The 24,983-nt window shown below is 44.7% G+C and overlaps 1 protein-coding gene across 2 annotated transcripts in view; it reads right to left on the bottom strand.

The window, feature by feature from the left end:
* Nucleotides 1-24,983, bottom strand: part of DOCK11 (dedicator of cytokinesis 11) — a 1,219,508-nt gene that overhangs the window by 429,442 nt on the left and 765,083 nt on the right. For both annotated transcript variants that reach the window (XM_078688544.1, XM_078688546.1), the window contains one exon: nt 10,845-10,961. In XM_078688544.1, the coding sequence (XP_078544670.1) occupies nt 10,845-10,961 (117 nt within the window). The remainder of the gene's footprint in view (nt 1-10,844; nt 10,962-24,983) is intronic.

The raw sequence follows: 24,983 nt of genomic DNA, 5'->3' as shown, positions 1-24,983 counted from the left end.
TCCAGATAAATGATCAGACGCACTCCTCTTTCTCTGAGGTAGGCTACCACTGGCTTCATGACCTTGGTGAAACACCAGGGAGTCGAGGAGAGACCGAAAGGAAGAGCCAAGTACTCATACCAACGGCCGTTCCAAAGAAACTGCAGGAACCTGCGATGTGGCGGAAAAATTGGAATAGAAAGATACGCATCTTTCAAATCCAAGCGAACCATCCAATCTCCTTCTTGTAACAAGTCTGCTAACATGTGAATACCTTCCATTTTGAAATGGTTGTATACCAGATACTGATTGAAATCTTTGAGGTTGAGCACAAGTCTGATGCCACCTCCTTTCTTTTGAACTATAAAGACATTGCTGGAGAAGCCGCGAGGGCTCCGCTGACACTGAGCGATCGCGCCCTTCCTCAGCAAGTCTGCCACCTCTGCGTCTATGAAACTGTGATCTAGTTGGGAAAAATGGAGAGGTGGCGGGGGTAACGCCTGCGCAGGAGGAGAATAGAATTCCAGCTGGAACCCCTGAATTGTCTGTAATACCCAAGCATCCTGAGTCAACACCTGCCAGTGTAGAAGACAATGCTGTGTGCGACCCCCCAATGGAAGAAGAGACAAGTCTGTGGCACTCACCGGAACTTTGATGGGCCTTGAAACTCGCCCTGTTGTTTCCCGACTGGAAACGTCCTTTGTTAAAGCCTCTCCGGGACGGATAGAAGGTGCCGCCGCGGGTCGAGTCCCACTCGCCCCGGCCTCGTCCAAAATCACCTCTCTGGGAGCCTCTCTGGAACCCACGGCCTGACGAGCAACCCCCGCCTCGCCCGGCCCTGTTGAAAACACCCTGCGTGAGTGCTCGCTTGATACCGCTCTGGGCCTTGTCCAACGCGGTGAAGGTACCAACGTATTTGGTAACATCCTTAACGAAACGGTCACCGAAGAGGCAACCCCCAGCTTCCGCCAGCTCTGTCAAATTGCCGTCCATTCGTAACAGCAAGGACTTGCGCCTCTCAGAAGAGACGGCGCAATTCGCGTTGCCTACAAAGCAAATCGCGCGTTGAGTCCATTCAGCCAAGATATCTGGGTCCACAGGTGTTGCCCCTTCCTTGGCCGCCAAGGCCATCTCTAAGATCTTGGCCAGGGGGCCAATAACATCAAGCATCTTGTCCTGACAGCCCCGCCAGGCCCTGTCAAGTTCTCTTTTGGGGTCTTTAGAAAACTTTTTCAAAAAGGTCAGCATACTGGCGTCGATTTCCGGAGTGTCGGCGACATTGTCCGGTATATCTGGACGCGGGCACTCCGACCGCAGCCGGTTGCGCACTTCCCTCGTGAAACTCTTTCGGAGGTGGTCGTGGATGTACTCCGAAACCTCCGCTGGCGGGACCCAGTCCGAAGACCGAGGGTGAATAATGTCGGAAGGATCAAAATGAAAGGCCCTGGGTGTCTTGTCCTCAGCCGCATTGGGAGCCGGCTTGGCCTTCTTAGGGGGCGGAGGCTGCTCCTCCGATGAATCAGTGCCTGTACTGGTATCCGTATTGGTGGTGGTGGTGGTGGTATCAGTGTCCACTACTATTTGGCGCTTACTCTTCGCCTTACCACCCGATCGTGGCTGAGTTGGGGCATCCCGATCCTGCAAGGAAGCCATGGACTGAGCGTGCGGCCACAGGTGGCGGTCGTCCGAAACAGCCGTAGAGGTAGAGGGGACAGGCCGCTTCTGCTTCTTGTGCTTGCCATAGCCGTGGCGTTTAGCAAAGCCCTCTAATTGTTTTTTAATGGGACGCAGGGCCACTGCGAGTGCTTGTTGCACAGTCTGGGGGACTTTCGTCTCCATGGCTCTATTCACGGAAGCTTGGACCGAGGCATCCAATGCTTCCACAATATTATCTTCTAGGACAGCGTCCTGCTGTCCTTCTGATGTTTCCTCCCCTTCTGCCTGTTCCTCTTCAGGGTACTTAGCCCAATTTTCCATGGTGCTATCCAGTCAAACACACAAGGGATTAAACCCTGGCAGAAATGGGGGTGGTGGGGGGGGTCAGCCCACTGCACACAAGCAATCAACAAAACTGAAAACGATACCCAAACCCCCTCAGCAAAGCTGTATTCACAGGGCCAGAGACCCAGGTCCACACAATACACAGAGCGTGTGCTCACTCAGGACCTCGTATTTTTACAACCAGAACTGGCGGTGACACGAGAGGCAAGCCGGTGTGTGAAAACGCGCAAAACGCGCGTTCCTGTCAGCCTTGGTAACGTGCCGAGGCGCGCCGCCCAAAACGCTACCAAAATCTACTGAAAACCAGCCCAAATGGACAGCGTTTTTGGGCGCGCGCGTCGGCCGTGAGCCACCCGGCCTCTACGCAGGGCGTATCAGGGAGCCTCTGCACGCCCTCAGGCTGCCGGTAACGGGCCCATCTGGAAGACGCGGCGGCCCCTCGCCGGTCAAAGACCGTTGTGATCGCGCTGAACTGCGCGCGCTCCCCAGCGGAAGCTGTCCCAGCGTCAAGACGGCCCAACAATGAGTGCGCAGCGAGGTGAGAGCACCCCTCGCGAGCAGCACACGATTACCAGAAAGAACACATAAATGACACAGAAACCAGAAATGCACACCAATGTCCTCAATCAGGGAGCGGACTGAGCCGCAGCACTCAAATAAACAGTAGAAACACCATTAAACGCAATAATCTCCCAAAGCACCCCCAAACCGACAAGCAGAGTGAGGGGACAGGGAAGGTGCACTTAACTCTGGCTTGTGAGCAGCAAAGAAAGAGGATGATGGGAGCACGCAAGGGGTTCTTATGGACTGTGGGGGCGTGCCTATACTCATGGGTGTTCATGGGTAATGAAGTTTTGTTGTTAATGTTTACTGAAAATATACATTTTCATTGGCTGCTGTGTTTTATGCAGTAAAGATTGAGAAGCATAATCTGAAGCCTCCGGTCCTGTAATAGAATTCACCTCACCACAAAATCAACCAACTGCACAAGTCAGTATCCAGTTAAGCAAGAAGCTCAAAAACAAGTCAGGGAGATCTTAGATCAAATTGAATACCAAGGGGTGATTGAAACATGCACCTCACCTATGAACAATCCTTTGTTTCCAGTTTCCAAACCAGACAATACATATTGTTTAGATTTGGATTACAGACATCTAAACTCTTGTTGTAAAACATTTGCAGAGCAAAATGCACACAGTACAGCATTAATTAATAAAATAGTGCGTAAAAAATACTAAACCACATTAGATATATTAAATGGTTTCTTTTGTCAAAACATTGTTCCTGAAAGCAGGTATTTGACTGTTCTCTCAATACTGGGGACCCAGCGCCAATTCTGTCATTTCCTCAATGGGAGCTCGTGTTGCCGTAAACCGGCCGTAATACATGCCCCTGACCTCCAACCGGAGGCCGTGCATCTAAGGGGGCCTGCTACCCCCAAACACGCTTTCCGACATGGAAACCATGTCTGAAACTGTGCATCGCAATCTCAAAGGCCGAAGGGCCTACCCTTGAGATTACTGGTCGGATTCTGACTTGCCGACAGGCTCTCCGAGCCCATCAGAAGCCAGCCAGAATGACCAGCCGGTTAACTGTCCGGCTGCCTCCATCATAATGAGGTGGTTGGAGAGTAAACCACGCAGCTTATTACGATGTAGCCATGAAGGCTCTGACCCGAGATCAGAGCCTTTACGGGCCGCATCGTAATCGTCCCCATTATGTTTTGTACAATATTTGATTCAGAATACCAGCCAGGCAGTGTCCAACAGGACTATTAAAACACAGTTTTGGTAATTTAATAAATAGTTACGCAGTTTGTTAGCTACACTATTTCAGTATTTTATGCCTGTTGGTGATAGTAATGGAAAATATTAAACTTTTCCTTTTACATTTGCAATTGATTTTGAGATGTCTTTTGGGACAATGAGCTGAAACAATTTCATTTTGTTTCTTCCAAAAATGAATGTGGGAACCCGATACCTCTGTGTAGTGTTAGTTCTGTATGCCAACCCTAAAGTAAAAGTACGAGTGAATGTAGTCTCATAAGACACCCTTTTCAGACTCCTTTCCAAATGGGATAGAGACCTATCAATGATCCTCCCCTCAATTATATAGTTACTTTGGCGATAGTCTTTGGGGGAATGTATTCTAAATGATCTGTTGCAAAGTTGCAAATGGAAGTTCACTGTGATGATAGGATATATTTATATGCAGATGTTATGCTGATGTTTGTTTGCTAGTCAAGATGTTCAGGTCAGCATCTGATGGAACTGTTTGAAGTCTTTTGGGGATTCTTCAGCCTAAAGGTGAATTGTTAAAAATATGTGCTCTCTTCCGTATTAAGAGAGACATTTTCAAGCTCTGGCAGTAGGCTGGGAATATACTATAGATGCTATCCTGTCACCTAGATTCCTTTGAAGGAAGTTTAAGGGTTAGAATGAGCTGCTGATCTTGATTATCGTTCGGGCACCCTCTTTGAGAGAATGGCATTGCCCAGGATACTTTACGTGCTACAAAATTATCCATGTAAAGTGCTGTATCAGTTCTTTGGAAGAGTAGCAGGTCCTGGGCGTAAAAGACCTGAAGAGTGGCACTGAAAAAGTGCTGGTAATAGGTCTAATTATTTGCCCGATTATCTTGTAACAATAAATGACCGGCTCTTGGATGTAGGCATAATCACGTCCTTTATAATGAAATGTGGCTTACTTATTGGCTGTTATTTTTACCTACTGGCTATATTACATGGTCAATAAATACCACTGGTGTGTCCTTCGTCCAGCGAAGTAGTGGGTACATGCTTGTGCAATGCCCATAGAGGGATTTGGTTGGGAAGGTAATATGACTGCAGCGACTCCATTATGGATTGGGAAGTAGCTCCACCTGATTTGCTGAATTTCCTCCCTTGGTACCTAATTGGTATACCTAAGTTGGGCGACATCTGGGAAGGTGACTTTAATAAATCATTCCTAAAATTGTCAGTAGTACATGACCTTCACAAGTCACAAATCTGTAAGTACTTGCAACTCTACTATGTGATAGGATGTCCCTTCTGACCATGGGGTCCCTTAGCGAATTTGAAGCAAAGCTTACCACTGAAAGATTAAAGGTGAGTAGGGTATCTCAACTGATTAAAATGCTGACTGTTAATGTGGCTTGCCTTTTTGTAACTATAAGGAAGAAATTGGGGATGTATGTGTAGATCCTCAAATACGATGAATGGCAGAAAGCAAAGATCTTTCCAAAAGAGACTGCCATTTAAGCTTCGCTTCACGTGATTTCACGTGATTCCTCTAGCATACCTGCATAAAATACATGTTACACCATAATGACTGTGCGAATGTGGAACATGCAGTCTCCTAATTGCTCGTGATGTTTGATTTAAGTGGCTAACTTCTTTCAAGTGGATTGGGAGTGTCAAGAACTAATGGCTGCTGGAATGAAACCGACTGAATATTTTCTGCAATGGTGACATTACGGGCCTAATTGCGATGTCGGACACAGTTGTGGTCTCGGGAATTGGCCATAGCCCAAGTTCCCACAGAGAAATGGGTGTTTCTGTTAATCCCTGCACCATATGGCAAGCAACACACAGTGCTTGTCCCCAGTGCAGGGATTAACAGGAGGGCACCATAGGTACCCCCTCAGCCCCCAACTGGAGGCCGATGGGGCAAGGGGGTCCTGCTAGGGGATCCCAAAGTCGCTTTCCAACAGGCTTTCCATGTCAGAAAGACCGACGGTGGAAAGCCTGTCGGAAACCAACATCATAATGCCGACGGCAGAAATGCAGTCCTTGGGGATTATGGTGAGGCCTCCAACTGGCCGACGGACTCCTTGAGCACATCGGAATCCAGCCGAAATGACCGGCCAGTTTCACTTTCGACCACCTGCATTGTAAGGTGGCGATCAGAAGTGAAACCTACAATGTAAAATGGAAAGCCTGCGAGTCAGTGGGATAAAGAGTTTATTACATGAGGAATGGCTTATCATGGACTGCCGACGCCCTCATCATTAGTTGGCCTCCTTATTTCTACACAGATGTAAGGAAAAAGCATTTATAAATGTCTGTGACACTCTGGAACTGCCAACCATCTACTCTCCTGCCATCTTTAGGTGTGTACAAACCTGTAGTGTCCAGGGGATTTCTTTCTGTGATCATCATGGGTCCAACCAATCCACTGCCAGCTCTCTGCTTACTTTTTGCTCCCTCACTGAATACACAGGTCACAGTCCTTAGAGCAGAAATGGAGGTAAGGTCCAGTGTTTAGTATTAAGGGTAACAGCATACCAATTGCTGTTCTATAGTAACAAGGGAATGTAGCAAAAGGCCATATCATTTATTTTCAATATTTGAAAGAATGCACACACCAGAGGGAAATCTACAACCTATGTAAAATCCACTCACTACAGTTATATTGACCTTTTTTAATATGTGATTAGGGGATGTAGTCTAAAGGAAATGGAGGGACGAAAGCATTTTTTTTTAAGGAGAGACCCCTATCTCTGCTCCCTCTTCTCTGCACAGCTGATCTATGTAGTTTCTCAGGTTTGAAAGTGATATCATAGACCACTATAAATATCTGTTATTCAGTGGCAAGATGCCCACGGTTGAACGTGCACTTTACAAATACACATGTTGGTTTACGTTACTCAATCTTTGCTCTAACAGTCTGTCGCATGGAACCATTACTAGGAACTAACCCCATTTTTGATAGCTGCCAATCTATAAATAAGTATGAGGTTTCTGGTTACAGGCGCAGGGAACCCCAATTTTTTTCGTTCTAGTTACAAAATGTAAGGAAAGTTTACACAGAGCTTACAGTGAAACCAGTTTCAGGATGTACCCAAAGGACATGATGTCCTTCCACCATGTCCACTGGCATTGGTGTTTCCTCAGATGTTACATTTGGAACACTGCTGGCATTCTCATGTTAGATATATGTCACATGTCTATGAAGATAATCCAGCACTTAGGGGCTGATTTTAATGACAGTCTAAGTTGCCTCGACCAACACAGTTTCTGTTTGAGAACCGACCGACCATAGGTCGGCAGCTCCACACACCTTATTACAATGCGACTGCACATTCTCCCAAACTCCCATTTCTCATGGTGCCTGTCTTAGGTGCCCCCCCAGGGCCACAACCAGAGGCTGAGGAGGGGTGGGGGCCCTTCTAGGGCCCCCAAAGATACTTTCTGACAGCAGTTCCATATCGGAAAGGCCAACATTGAACTGATGCTCTGAACGTGCATCATAATCCCAACAGCGGAAATGTCGTACATTAGGGATTATGAGGCCCTTTTGACTGGCCACCGGGCTCCTTGAGCCTGCCCGAATCGTATTCCCCAGCTGGTATGGACTGCAACGGCCGTCATTGTAACCTATGATGTCGGTCGGAAAGCCTCCGAGCAGCGGTCGGAGGCTTTCTGACCAGGATCAAAATCAGGCCCTTAGTTTTAAACACTGCAGGCTCAGCATGAAGGAAAAGCCCAGACCAATCAATCAACCAGGGGTTTATAAAGTGCACTACTCACCCGTTCGGGTATCAAGGTGCTGGGGGAGGGGGTTGTGAGGCTACATTGTGGTCAACTGAGGAGCCAGGTTTGAGGTCTTTCCTGAACTGGAGCAGTGTAGGGCTTTGCCGGAGATATAGGGGGATACCTTTCTAAGTCTTTGCTGTGTGGTAGGAGAAGGACTTTTCCTTTAGAAGCGCAGGACGATGGCCTGGGAGTGGTCAGCTGATCTGAAGTTTCTCTTGGGGGCGTGGAAGGAGAGGTGGTTGTTGAGGTATTGAGGTCCATGTTGTGTAGGGCTTGTATCTGTGCTTGAGTAGCTTGAATGTTATTCTTCTTTCGACAGGGAGCCAGTGGAGATTGCAGAGGTGTTGGGTGAAGTGGTTGTGCCAGGGGCTGTCAAGTAATAGGCTGGCTGCAGCGTTTTAGACGATCTGAAGCTTGCAGAGGATTTTTTTGTTGAATCCGGCATAGAGGGCATTGCCGTGGTCCAGTCTGCTGGCAATGAGGGTGTGTGTGACCAATTTTTCTGGATTCAGAGGGTGTTGAAGCAGGCAGAGGAGTTGGTGTTGATCTGATGGTTTATAGTGAGTGATGAATTCAATTTGATACGTAGGTTGCATGCATGGTCCGTGCAGCGCCAGGATGCCCGTAGGGTTGCAGCGTGCTTTAGAAATGACATAAATAAATACATTAAAAAAAAGTCATGGAGGTGGATTTCCAAGAGCAGGGGCCACCAGGTGTCGTCCGAAGCTGACAACTGACGACTTCAAAAACATGTCTATAATAAATGCTTTTTGGAAACCATAACATTATTTATGGTTCATGGCTCTAAATTTTCTGTGTGCCTACACTGGCCAATAAGTCATTTCACAATTTATAAAACTGTCCTCTCCTGTCTTTTTCTCTGTCATGTTGTCTGCCACCCTATGAAGAGCAGGTAAAATGCCGAAAACAGGGAAAGATATATGAGTAAAACCAAGTGAAGTAGATTTTGCCTAGCTGTATTTTTTTTCCTTTTGAGCCCTTTTGGAAGCCCAATGAGGATTCCATCTCTGTTGCTTGAATCGCATGTGTTGTGTTTTAGTTACAATTCCTGACATATTTACATCCTGAATCTTTGAGAACAGCGTATGGTAACGATCACATTGAAAACAGAGGCTCTGAGTGAAAGAATAAACAACAATCACATATTACAGAGTAACTCAGCACTGTAATAATTCAAATGCATTCATGAAAAGAAAAAGAAAAGGCTGGACCCATTCATTCAGTATTAGATATTGTGTATACTGACAGTATGTTTCACAACAAATGCTCTGTACTCAGGTGATCACAAAGTAAATAATACCAAAATAGTGGGAGAATGCGTGTAAAATACAGAGGGCAATAGAACAATACTGTGAGTAATTCTTAGGTCCAGGGCTCAAACAAGCCATTAATGCAATAGTCACATTGCCATGGCATACCTGCTAACTCATACAGTGCCACAGTGTGACACAAGATATCAGCTCCCATTACACGGTCTTCTGGTGAGGAGCCGATATCACACTGTGGCAGGGAAAACCAGCTGAAAACCACTGTAAATAGTGGTTTTGCAGCACGTTTTCAAGAGGCTTTGAAATGCCAACATCAATTAAGGGTGGTGAAAACACCTAAGGACATCAGCACTAGCCTCAGCAAGCTTTAATTTGGAGGGAGGGGTTTGGGGCGGGTGGGGTTCAAGACTGCATCCTAGGTACTTCTCGGCACGAGGCCCAGGCCCCTTCACGGCCCGTCACCTCTTCATACTGTGAGATTGTTCTTCAAGTTGGCAGGTATGCCATGGTCGTCATGTTGTTTTGACCCTATATCATTTAAAGGCCATCATCAAGAATAGCAACATATATATGATGCAAGCTGGATGCCAGATGCTGAGGACTGTAGAGTGCCGCTGGCATAGCCTTTACAAAAAGACACAGACCAGCTGTGATCCATGCAGGTATGCTCAGACGTGAGTCCCTTGCTCACTTTGCCACTGGATTCAAGCAAGCCTGGCTGAAGACAGCTGAAATGCCAGAAACCGGTCCTAGGAAGCTTGTTTCCGGTCCAGGGAAGGCATGGCTTGGCAGTTAGGGCTGGACTGTTCCCAGGAGGCACAGGGTCAGACTGATTTGCATATGGCCATGTCTGAACTGGTGTGGTAGAGTGGGCTAAAGAACGGTGATGGATTAAACCCAGATCTGTTGACTGGGTGTGAGTGTTTGATTGGTTCAGATGCTCCGTCCATCACCACCCCCTTTTGTACCGCTTTGTTTGCCATAAGTTGGCAGGGCATACTCAGAGATGAGTCCCTTGCTCACTTTGCCACTGGATTCAAGCAAGCCTGGCTGAAGACAGCTGAAATGCCAGAAACCGGTCCTAGGAAGCTTGTTTCCGGTCCAGGGAAGGCATGGCTTGGCAGTTCGGGCTGGACTGTTCCCAGGAGGCACAGGGTCAGACTGATTTGCATATGGCCATGTTTGAACTGGGGTGGCAGAGTGGGCTAAAGAACGGTGATGGATTAAACCCAGATCTGTTGACTGGGTGTGAGTGATTGATTGGTTCAGATGCTCCGTCCATCACCACCCCCTTTTGTACCGCCATGCAGGTAAGAGCGGTGCTGCTCTGGGGCCGGGTTGGGGGGGATTTTATGACCATGAGGGAAAATTAAATAAGTAATTGATTTTACCTCATCGTCGTCAGTCAAAATTCCCCCCATCGCTCTTACCTGCACGTGCCACGGCTGACACAGAGACATGTTTACTATTAAAGTCGTGGCACCAAACTAAACCCCTCCCGCCGTATGGGTTGCATTTATTAGTTTCCTGACGCTAGCCATCAGGACAAACTATGTGGCACTACGCCCACAGGGGAACACCCTGAAATCCCCATCCCTAGGACATCCCACTTAGTGTGCTCACCCAGTGATGGGACTCTACAAGGACCTTCCTATTTAGCTCATAGAACTGCTGCATTTCAGTGATTATCGAATCTTTTAAGAATCCTTGTTAAACTTTTTACAGAGCTCCTCTAACACAGGACTCTCTAGACTCCTATAGCTAATTGAGTACTTGGATGCCTTTTACAATGTAAAAATATTTGTGAGTGCTCATATGAGAAGAGGAAAACAAATTGTAGGAATATGCCTGGGAAGTCGGAAATGTGCACGGATACCAGGGGCACGGAAACTTCCAGGTGCAGATTTCAAGCTTTTTTATTCTTTATTTTTTATAAATAAGACCTCTTGAGAGTAAACACTAACAAAAATATCCATTCAAAGCTAGAGCAATTGACAATTGCACAGACACAGACATATATACTTGTATGTGCTACTCACAGATGGGGACATGGCTGAGCTATGATACAAAACGTCCTTCCCAGCTAACCGCGACACATTTTCTAGCAACAATCCGAGTAAGGGCAAGTAGAGTTGGGCTATTTTAGCCTGTTGGTTCTGAAAGAAAACGGACAGTCACATTTTAGCACAGGCAGTGTTTCATCACCAGCACATTATTAATCTAGAGTACAAATTAAGTCCATTACAAATGGCAATTTAGAGTTTAGCCATTTTCAAAAGTTATTTTAACAGCTGTTGATAAGTTCAATTTCCATATTAGTTTGATATCTCTATTCTCCAATTTCCCAACAAGTACATATTCACGTATTCAAAAAACATGTTCCTGCAAATTAAATATGTTACATACTATCCAATAGTTCTTCACTCCTTGCTATGCATTTTAAACATGTATTTGCATGTTTAACAAGTTTCAAATGTGAAGCACCAGTTTCAAATTTATAGTTAGTGTATCAAAATGCAAAAGGAATTCACGCTAAAAGCCCAAATTGATGCTTTCACAAAAAAAAGGCTTTCTTAGCATTAACCAATTTAAACCTGATCTTTCTTCTCTTTTCAATACCAGAATATCAGGCCCTTGTGACTGGTTTTGCAGTCAACTCACAGTTAGATTGTGGTGGTGCACTGTACTGTGGTCTGCAAAGAAGCTATGTATTAAACTTCAAAGGGCTCATAATACTGCAATACAAGTTATATTTGGTTTTAGAAGCAGAGCACATTTAGAAGGCACATTTATTTTTTTATTTACTAGCTTACCCGTCGTGCGTTGCTGCGATCTCCGAAGAAAGGAAATTCAAGGAAACTCGTTATGATAACATTCAATTTACATTGTGTCATTTTTATTGAAACTTTTTCATTTTAATATGGAAAACATTTCAAAGTGTTGTTTTAATTCTATTTATTTATTCGAGTGCCTGTGGATACACGATTTTTTGTTTTTCCGTCTGGTGCGTACATCAGTATTCGAAAGATTATGAGGGCCCTGGGGGCCAATATTTAAAAACAATTTATGCCAGAAACATTCACGGTTAGTGTACTCAACAACTTCCTAAAGTTTCCTGGTGATCGGATGAATGCTGTTTTAATTCTATTTATTTATTCGAGTGCTTGTGGATACACGATTTTTTGTTTTTCCGTCTTGTGCGTACATCAGTATTTGAAAGATTATGAGGGCCCTGGGGGGCCGATTTGTAAAAGATTTTTATGCCCGAAACCTTCGTGGGAGTGTACTCAACAACTTCCCAAAGTTTCCTGGTGATCGGATGAATGCTGTTTTAATTCTATTTATTTATTATAGTGCTTGTGGATACACGATTTTTTGTTTTTCCGTCTTGTGCGTACATCAGTATTCGAAAGATTATGAGGGCCCTGGGGGGCCGACATTTAAAAAAAAAAATTATGCCAGCAACCTTCGCGGGAGTGTACTCAACAACTTCCCAAAGTTTCATGGCGATCGGATGAATGGTGTAGTAATGCATAAAGGACAAACAGACAGACATACATTTGTTTTTATATATATATATATATATATATATATATAGATTAGTTGAATTTGTAAGGCGCAACATCTACCCAAAAAGGGTTTCCTGGCGCCGGAGTGGACTGGCTGGAATGTTAGCAGCTTCGGGAGAATTGTTGGTTAAACAACCAGGTCTTCATGGTTTTTCGGAAGCGGGTGTAGACTGTTTCTTTCTGGATAGCTGAGGGGTCCAGGATCACGTAGCATTCATAATACTATGCAAACAAATGATGGACTGAATGGTGAATAAATCATACATTCCCCCTCAGTCAAGAGATCTGGGTTAAATACATTGTTCTTTTGCTCACCATGCCACTCCAGTTTAGACGACCCAGCCATATGCAAATCGGTCTTGACCCTGTGCCTCACAGGAACAGTCCAGACCGAACTGCCAAGCCAGGTCCTCCCTGGACCAGAAACAAGCATCCTGGGACCAGTTTCTGGGTGTTACCCTTCATCAGCCAGGCTTGCTAGAATCCAGTGGCACAGTGAGCAAGGGACCCACGTCTGGGCATACCCATCCCACTTAGGGTTTAAAGAGCTACACAAACATATGATGGACGGAATGCTGAATAAATCATACATTCACCCTCAGCCAAGAGATCTGGATTACATCCATTGTTCCTTTGCTAACCATGCCACCCCAGTTTAGACCCAGCCATATGCAAATCAGTCTTGACCCTGTGCCTCATAGGAACAGTCCAGACCGAAGGGCCACGTTTCCAGTCCTTCCTGGACCATAAACAAGCATGCTGGGACAGGTTTCTGGGTATTACACTTCATCAGCCAGGCTAGCTTGAATCCAGTGGCACAGTGAACAAGGGATCCACGTCTGGGCATACCCATCCCACTTAGGGTGAAAAGTGCTACACAAACAAATGATGGACGGAATGCTGAATAAATCATACATTCACCCCAGTCAAGAGATCTGGGTTAAATCCATTGTTCTTTTGCTCACCATGCAACCTCAGTTTAGACCCAGCTATATGCAAATTGGCCTTGAGCCTGTGCCTCATGGCAACAGTCCAGACCGTACTGCCAAGTCAGGTCCTCCCAAGACCGGAAACAAATATCCTGGGACTGGTTTCTGGGTATTACCCTTCATCAGCCTGGCTGGCTTGAATCCAGTGGCACAGTGAGCAAGGGACCCACGTATGGGCATACTCATCCCACTTAGGGTGAAAGTGCTATGCAAACAAATGATGGACGAAATGCTGAATAAATCATACATTCACCCTCAGTCAAGAGATCTGGGTTAAATCCATTGTTCTTTTGCTCACCATGCCACCCCAGTTTAGACCCAGCCATATGCAAATCAGTCTTGACCCTGTGCCTCATGGGAACAGTCCAGAACGAACTGCCAAGCCAGGTCCTCCCTGGACCAAAAACAAGCATCCTGGGACCGGTGTCTGGGTATTAGCCTTCATCAGCCAGGCTAGCTTGAATCCAGTGGCACAGTGAGCAAGGGGCCCACGTCTGGGCATACCCATCCCACTTAGAGTGAAAGGTGCTACACAAACAAATGATGGATGGAATGCTGAATAAATCATACATTCACCCCAGTCAAGATATCTGGGTTAAATCCAGTGTTCTTTTGCTCACCATGCCACCCCAATTTAGACCCACCATATGCAAATCAGTCTTGACCCTGTGCCTCATGGGAACAGTCCAGATCAAACTGCAAAGCCAGGTCTTCCCTGGACCGAAAACAAGCATCCTGGGACCGGTTTCTGGGTATTACCCTTCATCAGCCAGACTAGCTTGAATCCAGTGGCACAGTGAGCAAGGGACTCACATCTGGGCATAGCTATCCCCTTAGGGTGAAAAGAGATACGTAAACAAATGATGGGCGGAATGTTGAATAAATCATACATTCAACCCCCAGTCACAAGGATCTTGGTTAAATCCATCATTCTTTTGCTCACCATGCCACCCCAGTTTAGACCCAGCCATATGCAAATCAGTCTTGACCCTGTGCCTCATGGGAACAGTCCAGACCGCACTGCTAAGGACAGGGTCAAGACTGATTTGCATTAGGCTGGGTCCAAACTGTGCTGGTGAGCAAAAGAATTATGGATTTAACCAAGATCCTTGTGACTGGGGGTGAATGTTTGCATTGTCCAGCATTCCGCCCATCAATTGTTTCTTTTGCATTGAAAATACTGCTGTTTGTCTACAAAGGAATGGGGTTATTAATCTGGGAGTGAAGTGCCCTAACAATTTTGCAAATCCACTCTAGTTATTTCAAAACAAAGTTCAGAGAGCATCTCTGCTCAACCTCTTGCAGCTATGGCACGAGTAGCAGGCAATATATACAGAAGAGTATGTTAATTTCAAGACCTACTAACAATTTTAAAGTAACACAACACTAAAAAAATTCCGAACACCTTTGGATAAATAAAGAAAAAACAGATGAGCAAAAGGCACTAAGATCTTCAATATAGATTAACTCAAACATGATATATGAATTTTTAAAGTTACAAGGTAAGAAATGGCAAGAAAAAGTAGGACATCAATGTAAATGACAAGGACCTAGACGTGACTTCATGCCGACTCTAATGAAGCAGAGATCAGATTTACCAAGCAGGTTGCTCCAGTGCCATTTTTTAACCTAGGTCTTAATCTCTGAAATGGAAGTCACATTCTTTCAAAGGAGCAAGCTCAAAGGCTGTGGCCAGAGATGGCCTTCAAAGTTGAATAGGTCATTGTTGAGTTCCTGCTAAAGCTGTTGGTCTCTACGTAAAGGGTGTGCTCCAATAAGGCCAACTCTATGGGGAGGGATCAATATCGTAATGCAACATCTATGTAAAACCCCATGTGGCCATCAATACACACCCATTTAAATAACATAGCATACACTTGAATCTAGTGTATTCAAGTATCTTGTTTCTTGTTTTATATGCTTATTTTCGAAATATTTCATTTTATGACAAACTATTCGTCTTCGGTACACATGGTAATGCAGATATCCACAACAAACAATACAAATGACAAAAAATCAACACAAGTACCAACAATACATGAGAAAAGAAAATATATAGTTATTAAAGCAGTGTTTTAAGAAATACAGAGCTGCATTATGTCAGATAGTTTAAACAAAGTCCAAAATGAACATTCAATGTATTACACCTATTCTCACGTGAGGATGAAGGTACATTCTTATAATCATTTCTCTACTCGGACCAGACGCATTTGTTTTGTTTAGGTATTAAATAGGGTTTTCAATGCCCCGGTGTTGGCCTTGGCATCAAAAGCTCAGAGTGGGATAAATCTGGAATTCGTATCCGCTGAGGCAAATTTGAGTATTGGCTAGATATGTTGACTCAACCTGGTCGAAGGTTCAACCTTTGGACTTAGGGTCCAATGTACATAGAGCCCGTACACAAAAGGTGATTGTGAACCGTCTGCCAACTTTTTGCAGACATTGTTTTAGGGAACTGACCTATGTACTATTAGGTTGGTTGGAAAATCACCATTCATAGGAGTACTCAGAATGGTATGCCTAATTTGTATACCTTAATGAAATCATTGCTGCTTTAAAAGATACTTTTCCAGCCTCTTCTCCCTTATAAATCAGTTACAACCGTTTTCGATTAATCATTTATAGGTGCACGGTTGGCAACAATAGTTGCAGTCGCAAACCATTGACACATGGTTTGCGACTGATCGGAAATCGGAATTTGTAAGGAATACTCCTGTCACATTCCTTCCAAAGTGCAATTAGTATGACTCTCAAAACCATATTACGAATGGGAAAAACCTTCAGACTCGTAAAATTGGTTTCATGTATAACAGTGATTTTGGAATACACAGGGTTTGTGAATGCAAACTCGTTTAGTAGATCTGTCCCTAGGTCACTTTTTGGGAAGTCAGATCCATCCACGTGCAGAGATTGGATCCCTCTACTGTAAGTTCTGCAGGGTCAATTTTCAGTACGACAGAAAGGTCTGAGCAGGCCAACCTAGTTTTCTTGCCAGCCTTGGGAGCGACTTCCTTGAGCAAGTCCCAGCACGCTGGGCCTGAGATGGTTAAGCTTCAACCACTGGATGACCTCGGTTAGGCATGATTTAAAATTAAGTTCTGCATTAGTTGAGTCCTTGTCTAATGACAAGATCAATTGTGTGTCATCCACGTATGACGTTACTTCAATATCAAAAGAGGATATCTTGGAGATGAGGGGAGCCATGTATATATTGAATAGCAGGGGGCTAAGAGATGAGCCATGAGGTACTCCTGACGCAATGGGGAGTTCCATGGAGAGGAACATTCCGAGGGCCCCTTCTTGCCTACGATAGGTAAGGAAGGTTATAATCCAATCCAAGACGGTATTTGAGATGCCACAATTCTTTAGCCGTGCGAGGAGAATGTCATGTTATATGGTATCAAATGCGGCTGACAAGTCAAACAAAATCAAAACTGCCTTTCTGCCTTTTTCAGCCGTAGTTTGTAATGTGTCCGCTATTTCCAAGAGCGCGGTTCTGTTGAATGCTTTGGACGGAAACCTGATCATGGGTGAAGGATCTTGGCAGTTTCAAGGAAGTTGGACAATTTTCTATTAACTAGTCTCTCTGTGATTTTGCCCAGTGTCTGTAGCAGTGATATTGGGCGGAGATTTGAGAGAATAGAGGAGTCTATATGTTGTTTCCTTTTCCTCAAGGAAGATCGAAATCTGATCACATAGGGTCTGTGATGGGGGAATTTCTCTACTCGGTGCTTAGGGTCGGTAAAAGACTTTACAATTGAAAAGATGGTGTTCTGATCTTAATGTGCCTCAAGTATCTTCTTCGAATAGTACTCTTTTGTAGCTAATTTAATATGTGTAGGGGATTATCTTCAGCTTATTTTAAAGGTTGTTTGGTCTGCTGGGTCATAGGCTCTTCTCCGCTTACGCTACAATGTTTTACATACAAGATGTGCTTGAGCTAAGGTGGACGTGTACCAGGGAGCTTGGTGTGATTTGTCTTTTACTTTCTTTTTAAATGGTTCCAAAGGGGCTAACTCCTCACTAATTGTGGTCATCCATTTACGGAAGAGTTGTGAGTCTTCCAGAGTTTTGCCAGTTAGGACAGGAGCAAAAGCATGAGTGACAGTGGGCAGTTTTGGAATAGAAACTAATTGCGCCCACGCGCTTTGGGTGCGAGTGGAGTATTTGCTTGGTAGAGTGTTTTATACTTAGCAACTTGATGCCAAGAGGGATACATACATGGTCTGACCATATCTGAGAGATAGGAATGTCGACCTTTATCGAGGAAGGATTTGGAGCACTGCATCCAATGTATGGCCCGTCTGGTGCATCGGGGTATCGACCAATTGATGCATTCCGAGTGATTCTATTATCTCGAAGAAGCTGTCCACTTCCGGTTCATTTCTGCCTTATAGGTGGAGATTAAAATCTAGGAGGGTAAAATTGGCGTATCTGAGCATGAAGTGGCTTAAAGTTTCTCCTAGTGAATCTAAAAAGACAGCGCTAGGGCCAGGTGGGCGGTACATTAGGGCTCTTGTGAATTAGAAGGAAGCATTGATTGTGAAGCTGAAGCCAAGGCTTTCTGCACCATTAAATGAGTAAAACTCAAAGTTTGTACATTGTAGTGAGTCACGATAAATGATGGCCAGCCCCCCTCTTCTGCTTTCCTCTCTGTCTTTCCTGCAGATTCTGTAGTTGGAGGGGAGTGCTACCGCAATGTCCGGAGAAGTGTGGCTCAATGGTTAGAGCAGGCAGACCTCGATGCAGAGCTCTGGCCAGGGACCAGGGTTCGATTCCCGCCTCGGCGGGTCTCGGGCTCATTAATTCCCCTGACCGGATATTCTCGCCTCAGTGCCTATTCTGATCATGGGTCCCACGCTGCAACTCTGGGCAATAGCTTGCTTAGTCTCCACAACGGTCCCCACAACGCGAGGGATGCCTGGTCTGCACCATGGGGGTGCCCAGGAGTGGACACTTCACAGGGAAAGCCAGGAAGGGTTCCCTTGCGGTATTCGTACAAGCGCCGGGAAACCCACTGCGGGTAGCTGTGCGCTATACAAGTACAAAAACATTTACATTTACATTTACATTACACCATTCCTTTAACCAGGTTTCAGTGACAAAGAGGAAGTCCAGCTGAAGCTCGATGATCAGTTCTCTGATGTCCTGTGAGTGTTTACAGAATAAACGTGCATTGATCAGTCCCCCTTTCAGTTGAGTGCAGATGGATGTTGAAGCTTCCGTACACATAATTCAAGGGTATGTATCGGTAAAATTGAGCAATTGGCAGTTACATTTATCGCAAGTGTCAAAACCTTTTAACACTTTTGATGAAAGTGCAATGCCTAGATATGTTTGGGCAGCATGGCTGGCGCTGGTCGCATTCCGGACGTGGACGGACGCAGACGGGCTTGCCCACAGCGTGCAGGATGCGAGGGACAAATATTGTTTAGAGAGATTAGGAGGGAGATAGGGAACATAGCGTGAGCCTGTGAAGCTCTTTAGATGGCGTGTCCAATTCCGAGGTCAGCGTGCCCAGGAGATTACGATAGGTTCCTGCTGTTGTGTTTGGGCCAGTGGGCAGTGAGAGCACTAGTCCAGTTATCGCCTGAGTTGTTGTTCCAGTTTTGATGGCCAGCCCTAGCAGTGGGGAAACATCCTAAACCACGATGCTTGTGCAATGACTCACCTGAACAACGAGGAGAGAACAACGAAGACTGCTCAACATCGAAGGACGGAACCACGACGGACGGAACCACGACTTGGGTGTTCACGTGGGGCTGAACAACGAAGGCCGAAACAACGACTTGACGCCCACGTCACTTCTCTCCGCTGTCTTCCACCTACCATCCCCTTACGCTCACTACGATTGGGCTTTGTTGGAGTGATACGTCACTCATCTCTGCCCAATCACAATCATTTGTCTCCCGCGATAGGTTTGGAAATCAAAGTTGACATTGGCATCGTTTCTTCTACACACTGGCTGGCGTTATCGGTTGAACGACCTTGGAAAAGCGACCATGGAATTCTCTGACATTGAAAGGTAGGTCATTACTTTGAATGAATGTTTTTTTTAATACTTATAATTATTTTTATAAGTATAATTTTTAAAATGAGTTGTTTTACATTTGTATTTAATTTGACGTATAAACACTTTCACTTCTTGCAACACGTTATTAATGGATTTTGGGAGGGTTTGGGGGGTTTCCCCCCCACAAATAATGACTAATTAAAGGATTTTCGTTGTTCAGGAAGTCGTTCTAAAAAAAGTAGTTGTAATGAATAGATCGTTGTTTAACCTTTCGCGGTTTAGGAGGTCGTGGTTCAGGCAGTCGTGGTTCAGCCAGAAGTAGTTATTTAGTCATACAACCCTAGCAGTGTTCAGTCTATGATGGTGTGGGGTGGGAAGGCAAAACTTGGTGAAGCTATGGCCCATCCAGGTGTCTGGTGTGTGCTTGTGGACTGAGATGCTGTCCAAGGAGGTGAACATTGAGTCCAGGAGGTGATCTGTGGAGTGTGTGGGTCCATTTTCACACTGGGTGAGGCTGAGTTTTCTGAAATCTTCTTGTAGTGCTGGTGAGTTCAGGCCTGTGGAGGTTGAGGTTTCTGAGGAGCATGAAGGTGCTGGAGTCGAGGGTGAGAGGAGCAATGAAGCCAGCCATGGTGGCGGTGGAGTTGATGTGTGGTCCTGGTGGTCTGTAGATGAAGGGACTACACAGGATAGAGGTGGCTGTGATGTAAAGTTTGAACCTCAGGTTTTCCATGTTGCTGGTGGAGGTGTCAGTGAAGATGGTGTGCTGATGTTCTCCTTTAAGATGATTGCAACTCCTCGAGGACAGTGCTGATGGTTAGTCTAGGAATCTTGGGACTTCAAGATTTCCTGAGGTGATTTTGGGGCTGTGGTAGGATTCTTCCAGTTTTCAATGAGGAACATGAGGTCTGGGGTGCGGTCTTGCAGCATGTCTCAGATCACCGTGGCATATTTAGTGGCTGAGCGGGTGTTGATAAGAGTGAGGAGTGTTGTGTGGGTGGTGGCTGGTCTGTGTGGGTTTAAAAGAGTGAGGGAAAATGAAGGTAAATTTGAAAAACATATGGTATTAGTCAACACTTTTAGGGAGATATAAGCATGAAGTGATAGTCAAATCTTAACCTAGACTGTGCAGAGTCTGGTCTGTTTCCTACCTTCATCCTATAATAAAATGTGGTGAATGTACCATTCACCATATTACAAGTGCATTACAGTCAATGCACTGCACATAACACAGAATGAGACATACTCCACATTTTGACAGAGTACCCTGTGTGCCAAACCCAAAGGTCATTATTTTCTCTAGAAGTACTCTAAGATGGTTACCCTGTGTTACCTTTTAGCTATATTCACAGTATCTGACAAATAGACTAGACGCCAATCTCAGACACCCCTTGACTGAAAGAAGTTGGATTTAGGGCTGCAAGTGTGCGTAAAGTGCATGAATGACATCTTCCTGAGCCTCAGTTGCTGTAATTCTCGTGAATACCACTCACTTATCCATAATACCGTGTAAACTTCCAACTTTACCCAAAAGGCCAGAATCATGCATTTTCTTCACATTTCTGTGATGCAAACTTACAGAATCTGTAGGGATCCACAAAATTCCCCCTACCCAGTGTTCCCACACTCCTCCCATTAAAAACTTTACCCCATATCTGTGACTTAATCTAGTGCCTGTGACACAAAAGGCTAGAAAATGCAACGTGACGAGAACATGAAGGAATGGCATTGTACCTGGTAAGCATAGTTCCTGTTGCGGGCACTAAGCATAGCCACATAAGTGTGGTAGCATTTTTATAGGGACAAGTTTGGGAACACTGGGTGGAGCTGCATATATATACCACTATAGGGAGATCTATACAGTCAGGTTTCTGGGACCGCCATGGACACTTGCTTCGCCCCCAGCTACGCGAATGTATTCGTGGGCTGGTGGGAGGAGCAGGTGGCCTGGTCCCCAGAGAACTCACACTGGACTGGGAATCTAGTAACCTGGCATAGATATATCGACAACCTTTTCCTAGTTGAGAGGATCGGTCAATAGTGCAAAACAGTATATTGAACACCTGAATGACAACAAATTGAACCTACGATTTTCAGGCCATATCAGCTCAGTGGCAGTGAGCTATCTCGACCTGAAAGTTGAGATCAGAGAAAATAAGATCACCACAGCCCTGTATCGCAAGCCAACTGCTGGCAACAGCACATTACATGCGACCAGCAGTCACCCCATCAAATTGAAGAACAATATTCCTTATGGGGAATTTTTACGCATCAAGCAAAACTGTTCTAGGGAGTGCAATTTCACCACCACAGCAAAAGCGAGCTTGGAGAGATTAGTGACCAGAGGCTTTAGTCCAGAATTACTAGAGAAGACTCTGAGAAAGGTCAGTAAAATACCGAGACACAGCGGAAAGTTTCGCCTAATTACAACCTACTCTGGAGACACTAATACAATACGAAACATCCTGAGTAGGAATTGGCATGTCTTAAAGACTGATGCCATTATTGGCATGGACATTCCATCAGCCCCACAAATAACTTTTAAGAAGGCGAGATCCCTTAGAGACAATCTAGTCCACAGGTATTTGGACAATCCTTTACCAAAACAGAGCACACTAACTGAAATGAAGGGTTTTTTCCCCTGTGGGAAAAGTAAAGTGTGTGCATTCAGTAAGAGAATTCTCACGTACGACATCCCAGGGTTGAAAGACCGTTAGACAATCAGTAAATTTATAACATGTCAAACCACACATGTGGTATATTGTTTAGTGTGTCCCTGTAAACTTAAGTATATCGGCAGCACGATACATAGTGCCAAGGTAAGAGTTTTGGAGCACATGTGTGCTATTATGAATAAGGATATGAGTTATCCAGTGGCGAGACATTTCGCTATTAAGCACAACAGTAACAGTGATTTACTCCAATACTTTGGACTGGACTATGTACCAGACCGTATTAGAGGAGGAGATAGGGTACTCAAACTAAGAAGATTAGAATCGAGAGTGATAATTGATTTACAGACAAAAACTCCTAATGGTTTGAATAGTGGAGAGGAGTTAACAGTACATTTGGGGACCTAGGGACTGAACTGTATGATATGTGAACATGAACTCATAATTTCTTGAAACCAATACAAATAGAAAGCTATGATTAGCCGATACACGGCAGAAATTAGATGTAAAAGTGTGGGACCAGGCGGCTCCACATTGTGGAACCGCCATTAGCCGATCTACGGCAAGATTCATGAAATGTAATGTGAGTCACATAAGGGTTGTAAATATTGTACATATATATAACGTGTAAAAACATGTAAAAAAAGTTTTGTTTAAATATGAAATTTGTTTTTATATATATATATATATATATATATATATATATATATATATATATATATAGCGGGTTTCTTGCACATTACAAGATGGCGCAGAGAATGATTCTGGCGTGATAGTCCTACATCGATTGCACTGTTTGCCAAATTGCGGCTTTAAAAATGGCTCCTCGCTTTGTATTTATTTACACACTGACGAAGGGAAGCCCCGAAACGCGTTATGTGTTGCGCTGAAATAAACTGAGCTTGAAAGAACCCATGACTGCTGCTGCTTTTTCCCGGCTGGGAGAGAGGGTTTGGAGCAAAGATATATATATATATATATTACCTACTGGCGGTCGCCAGTAGGTATATATAGTTAGGATTTTTTCTCTATGGGATTTTTGAAAATTCTATGTCTAATAACTTTGGCGTTTGTGGACGGAATTGGCTGAAATTTTCTGGAAAATGGAACATTTTGTTTCTGAGCAGCCCCTGAAAATTTCGGGGGGGTTCGTCAAGGGGGGGCCGAGAAAAAAGGGGGGTCCCAAAACGCGTTTTTCCCATGTTAATTTCCATAGGGCGGTTGGCCTCACTTTTAGCCCGAACGGCTGAATGGATTTGCACGAAACTTGGCAAAATTGTAGGGACTGGTAGCCCGATGTGCCTTTTGTAGGTCTCAATATATGTGCTCCAGTGGATTTTGAGAAATTAACGTTTAAAAAAAGATATATATCTGTAACAGCGGACCGGGCAGCGTTCCAGGACGCGTACTTTTCGGGCAACGGAGCTTTGTGAAGCGAAGCTGATTGGTTCTCCGGCGTCTGTCAACATTCCAAACAGTCCGTAGCGGCCGCCATCTTGTCTCTCGGTAGGATCGAGAGACAAGAGGAGGCCAAAGCGAAGGGGCAAATGACCATAAGGGGGCATAGTACATTGTCGCTGACCCCCTAGGTTTGATGTGGAGGTTTTAAAAGGGCCCCGCGGGGCAAAAAAAAATAAAATAATAATAATCGAACGGCTGAATGGATTTGCACGAAACTTGGCAAAATTGTAGGGACTGGTAGCCCGATGTGCCTTTGCTAGGTCTCAATATATGTGCTCCAGTGGATTTTGAGAAATTAACGTTCAAAAAAAGATATATATCTGTAACAGCGCTCCGCTTCGCGTACTTTTCGCGTTACGGAGGTTTGCGAAGCTGATTGGTTTTTCGGCGTCTGTAAACATTCCAAACAGTCCGTAGCGGCCGCCATCTTGTCTCTCGGTAGGATCGAGAGACAAGAGGAGGCCAAAGCGAAGGAGCAAATGACCATAAGGGGGCATAGTAGATCGTCCCTGACCCCCTAGGTTTGATGTGGAGGCTTTGAAAGGGTCTCGCAGGGCAAAAAAAAAATATACCGTTTTTTTTGTTTTTTTGCGTGGAGTGCGCCCGGTTCGCGAACCGGGAAGCGTTCTGGGGAGCGTACTTTCTTGAAAATTAGTGAAAAAAGTTAGAGTAAAATAATAATTGTGAGTGATCAGATGTAGGGTAGCTCTGAGAAGAGCTTTTGGGTTTATGGTACATTTAGGTACTTATAAGTAAGTACCAATGCACATTCTTAAATTCAGAGTGAAAACTCTGTTGCCCTCATCTGAGAAGTGAACTCCATCTCCTCTGTAGATATCTTGCATGTAGTAACGCAAGTTATTGTTGTACAGGGAGCCCATTCCATGGTCTCTCATGTAAGCTGAAACAGATTTGTTTACATGCTTCCTCGATTTCTCAATTTGTGGACAAAATTGGTTCGACCACCTCCATTTCTGTCTTTGGCATATATTTGAATATACCAAGGCAGTCTGAGGAAAAAGTGCCATCAATTGCTCAAAGGTGTCCTTTAAAAGCATTTCCAGACCTACCCCAGTCAAAGTGCCCAAATCATTACCTCCACAGTGCACAATTAACAGGTCAGGTTTTGGCAAATGCATAAAGGTTTTCACCAATGGTATCAATTGGTGACATTTTAATCCTCTGTGGCCAAACCACTTAATTTCCACATCTTGTAAATTGAGGTTAGGTAAATTCCTGTTTTCAACGTACCTTTGAGCCCAATAGATGTAACTATGTCCAACAATCCAGACAGAAAACATGGTGAGAGAAGGTTCTCCTGCAGTCAGATGAAGTGTGGCAATGAAATGGCAGTTGAAAAAATGAGAGTGTAAAATGAAAAAACTGAGGAGTTTCTGTGTTAATGAAGCAGTAAGAGTGATTGGTGGATTTTGATTGCTGAAAACAGAAAGTTAGTGTGCATGGATGAGTTCGT

This window comes from Lissotriton helveticus, chromosome 4_1, assembly GCF_964261635.1.
Source record: "Lissotriton helveticus chromosome 4_1, aLisHel1.1, whole genome shotgun sequence".
Lineage (NCBI taxonomy): Eukaryota > Metazoa > Chordata > Amphibia > Caudata > Salamandridae > Lissotriton > Lissotriton helveticus.
Note: the sequence above shows the minus strand (reverse complement) of the source record. Positions and strands in the feature narration are given on the sequence as shown.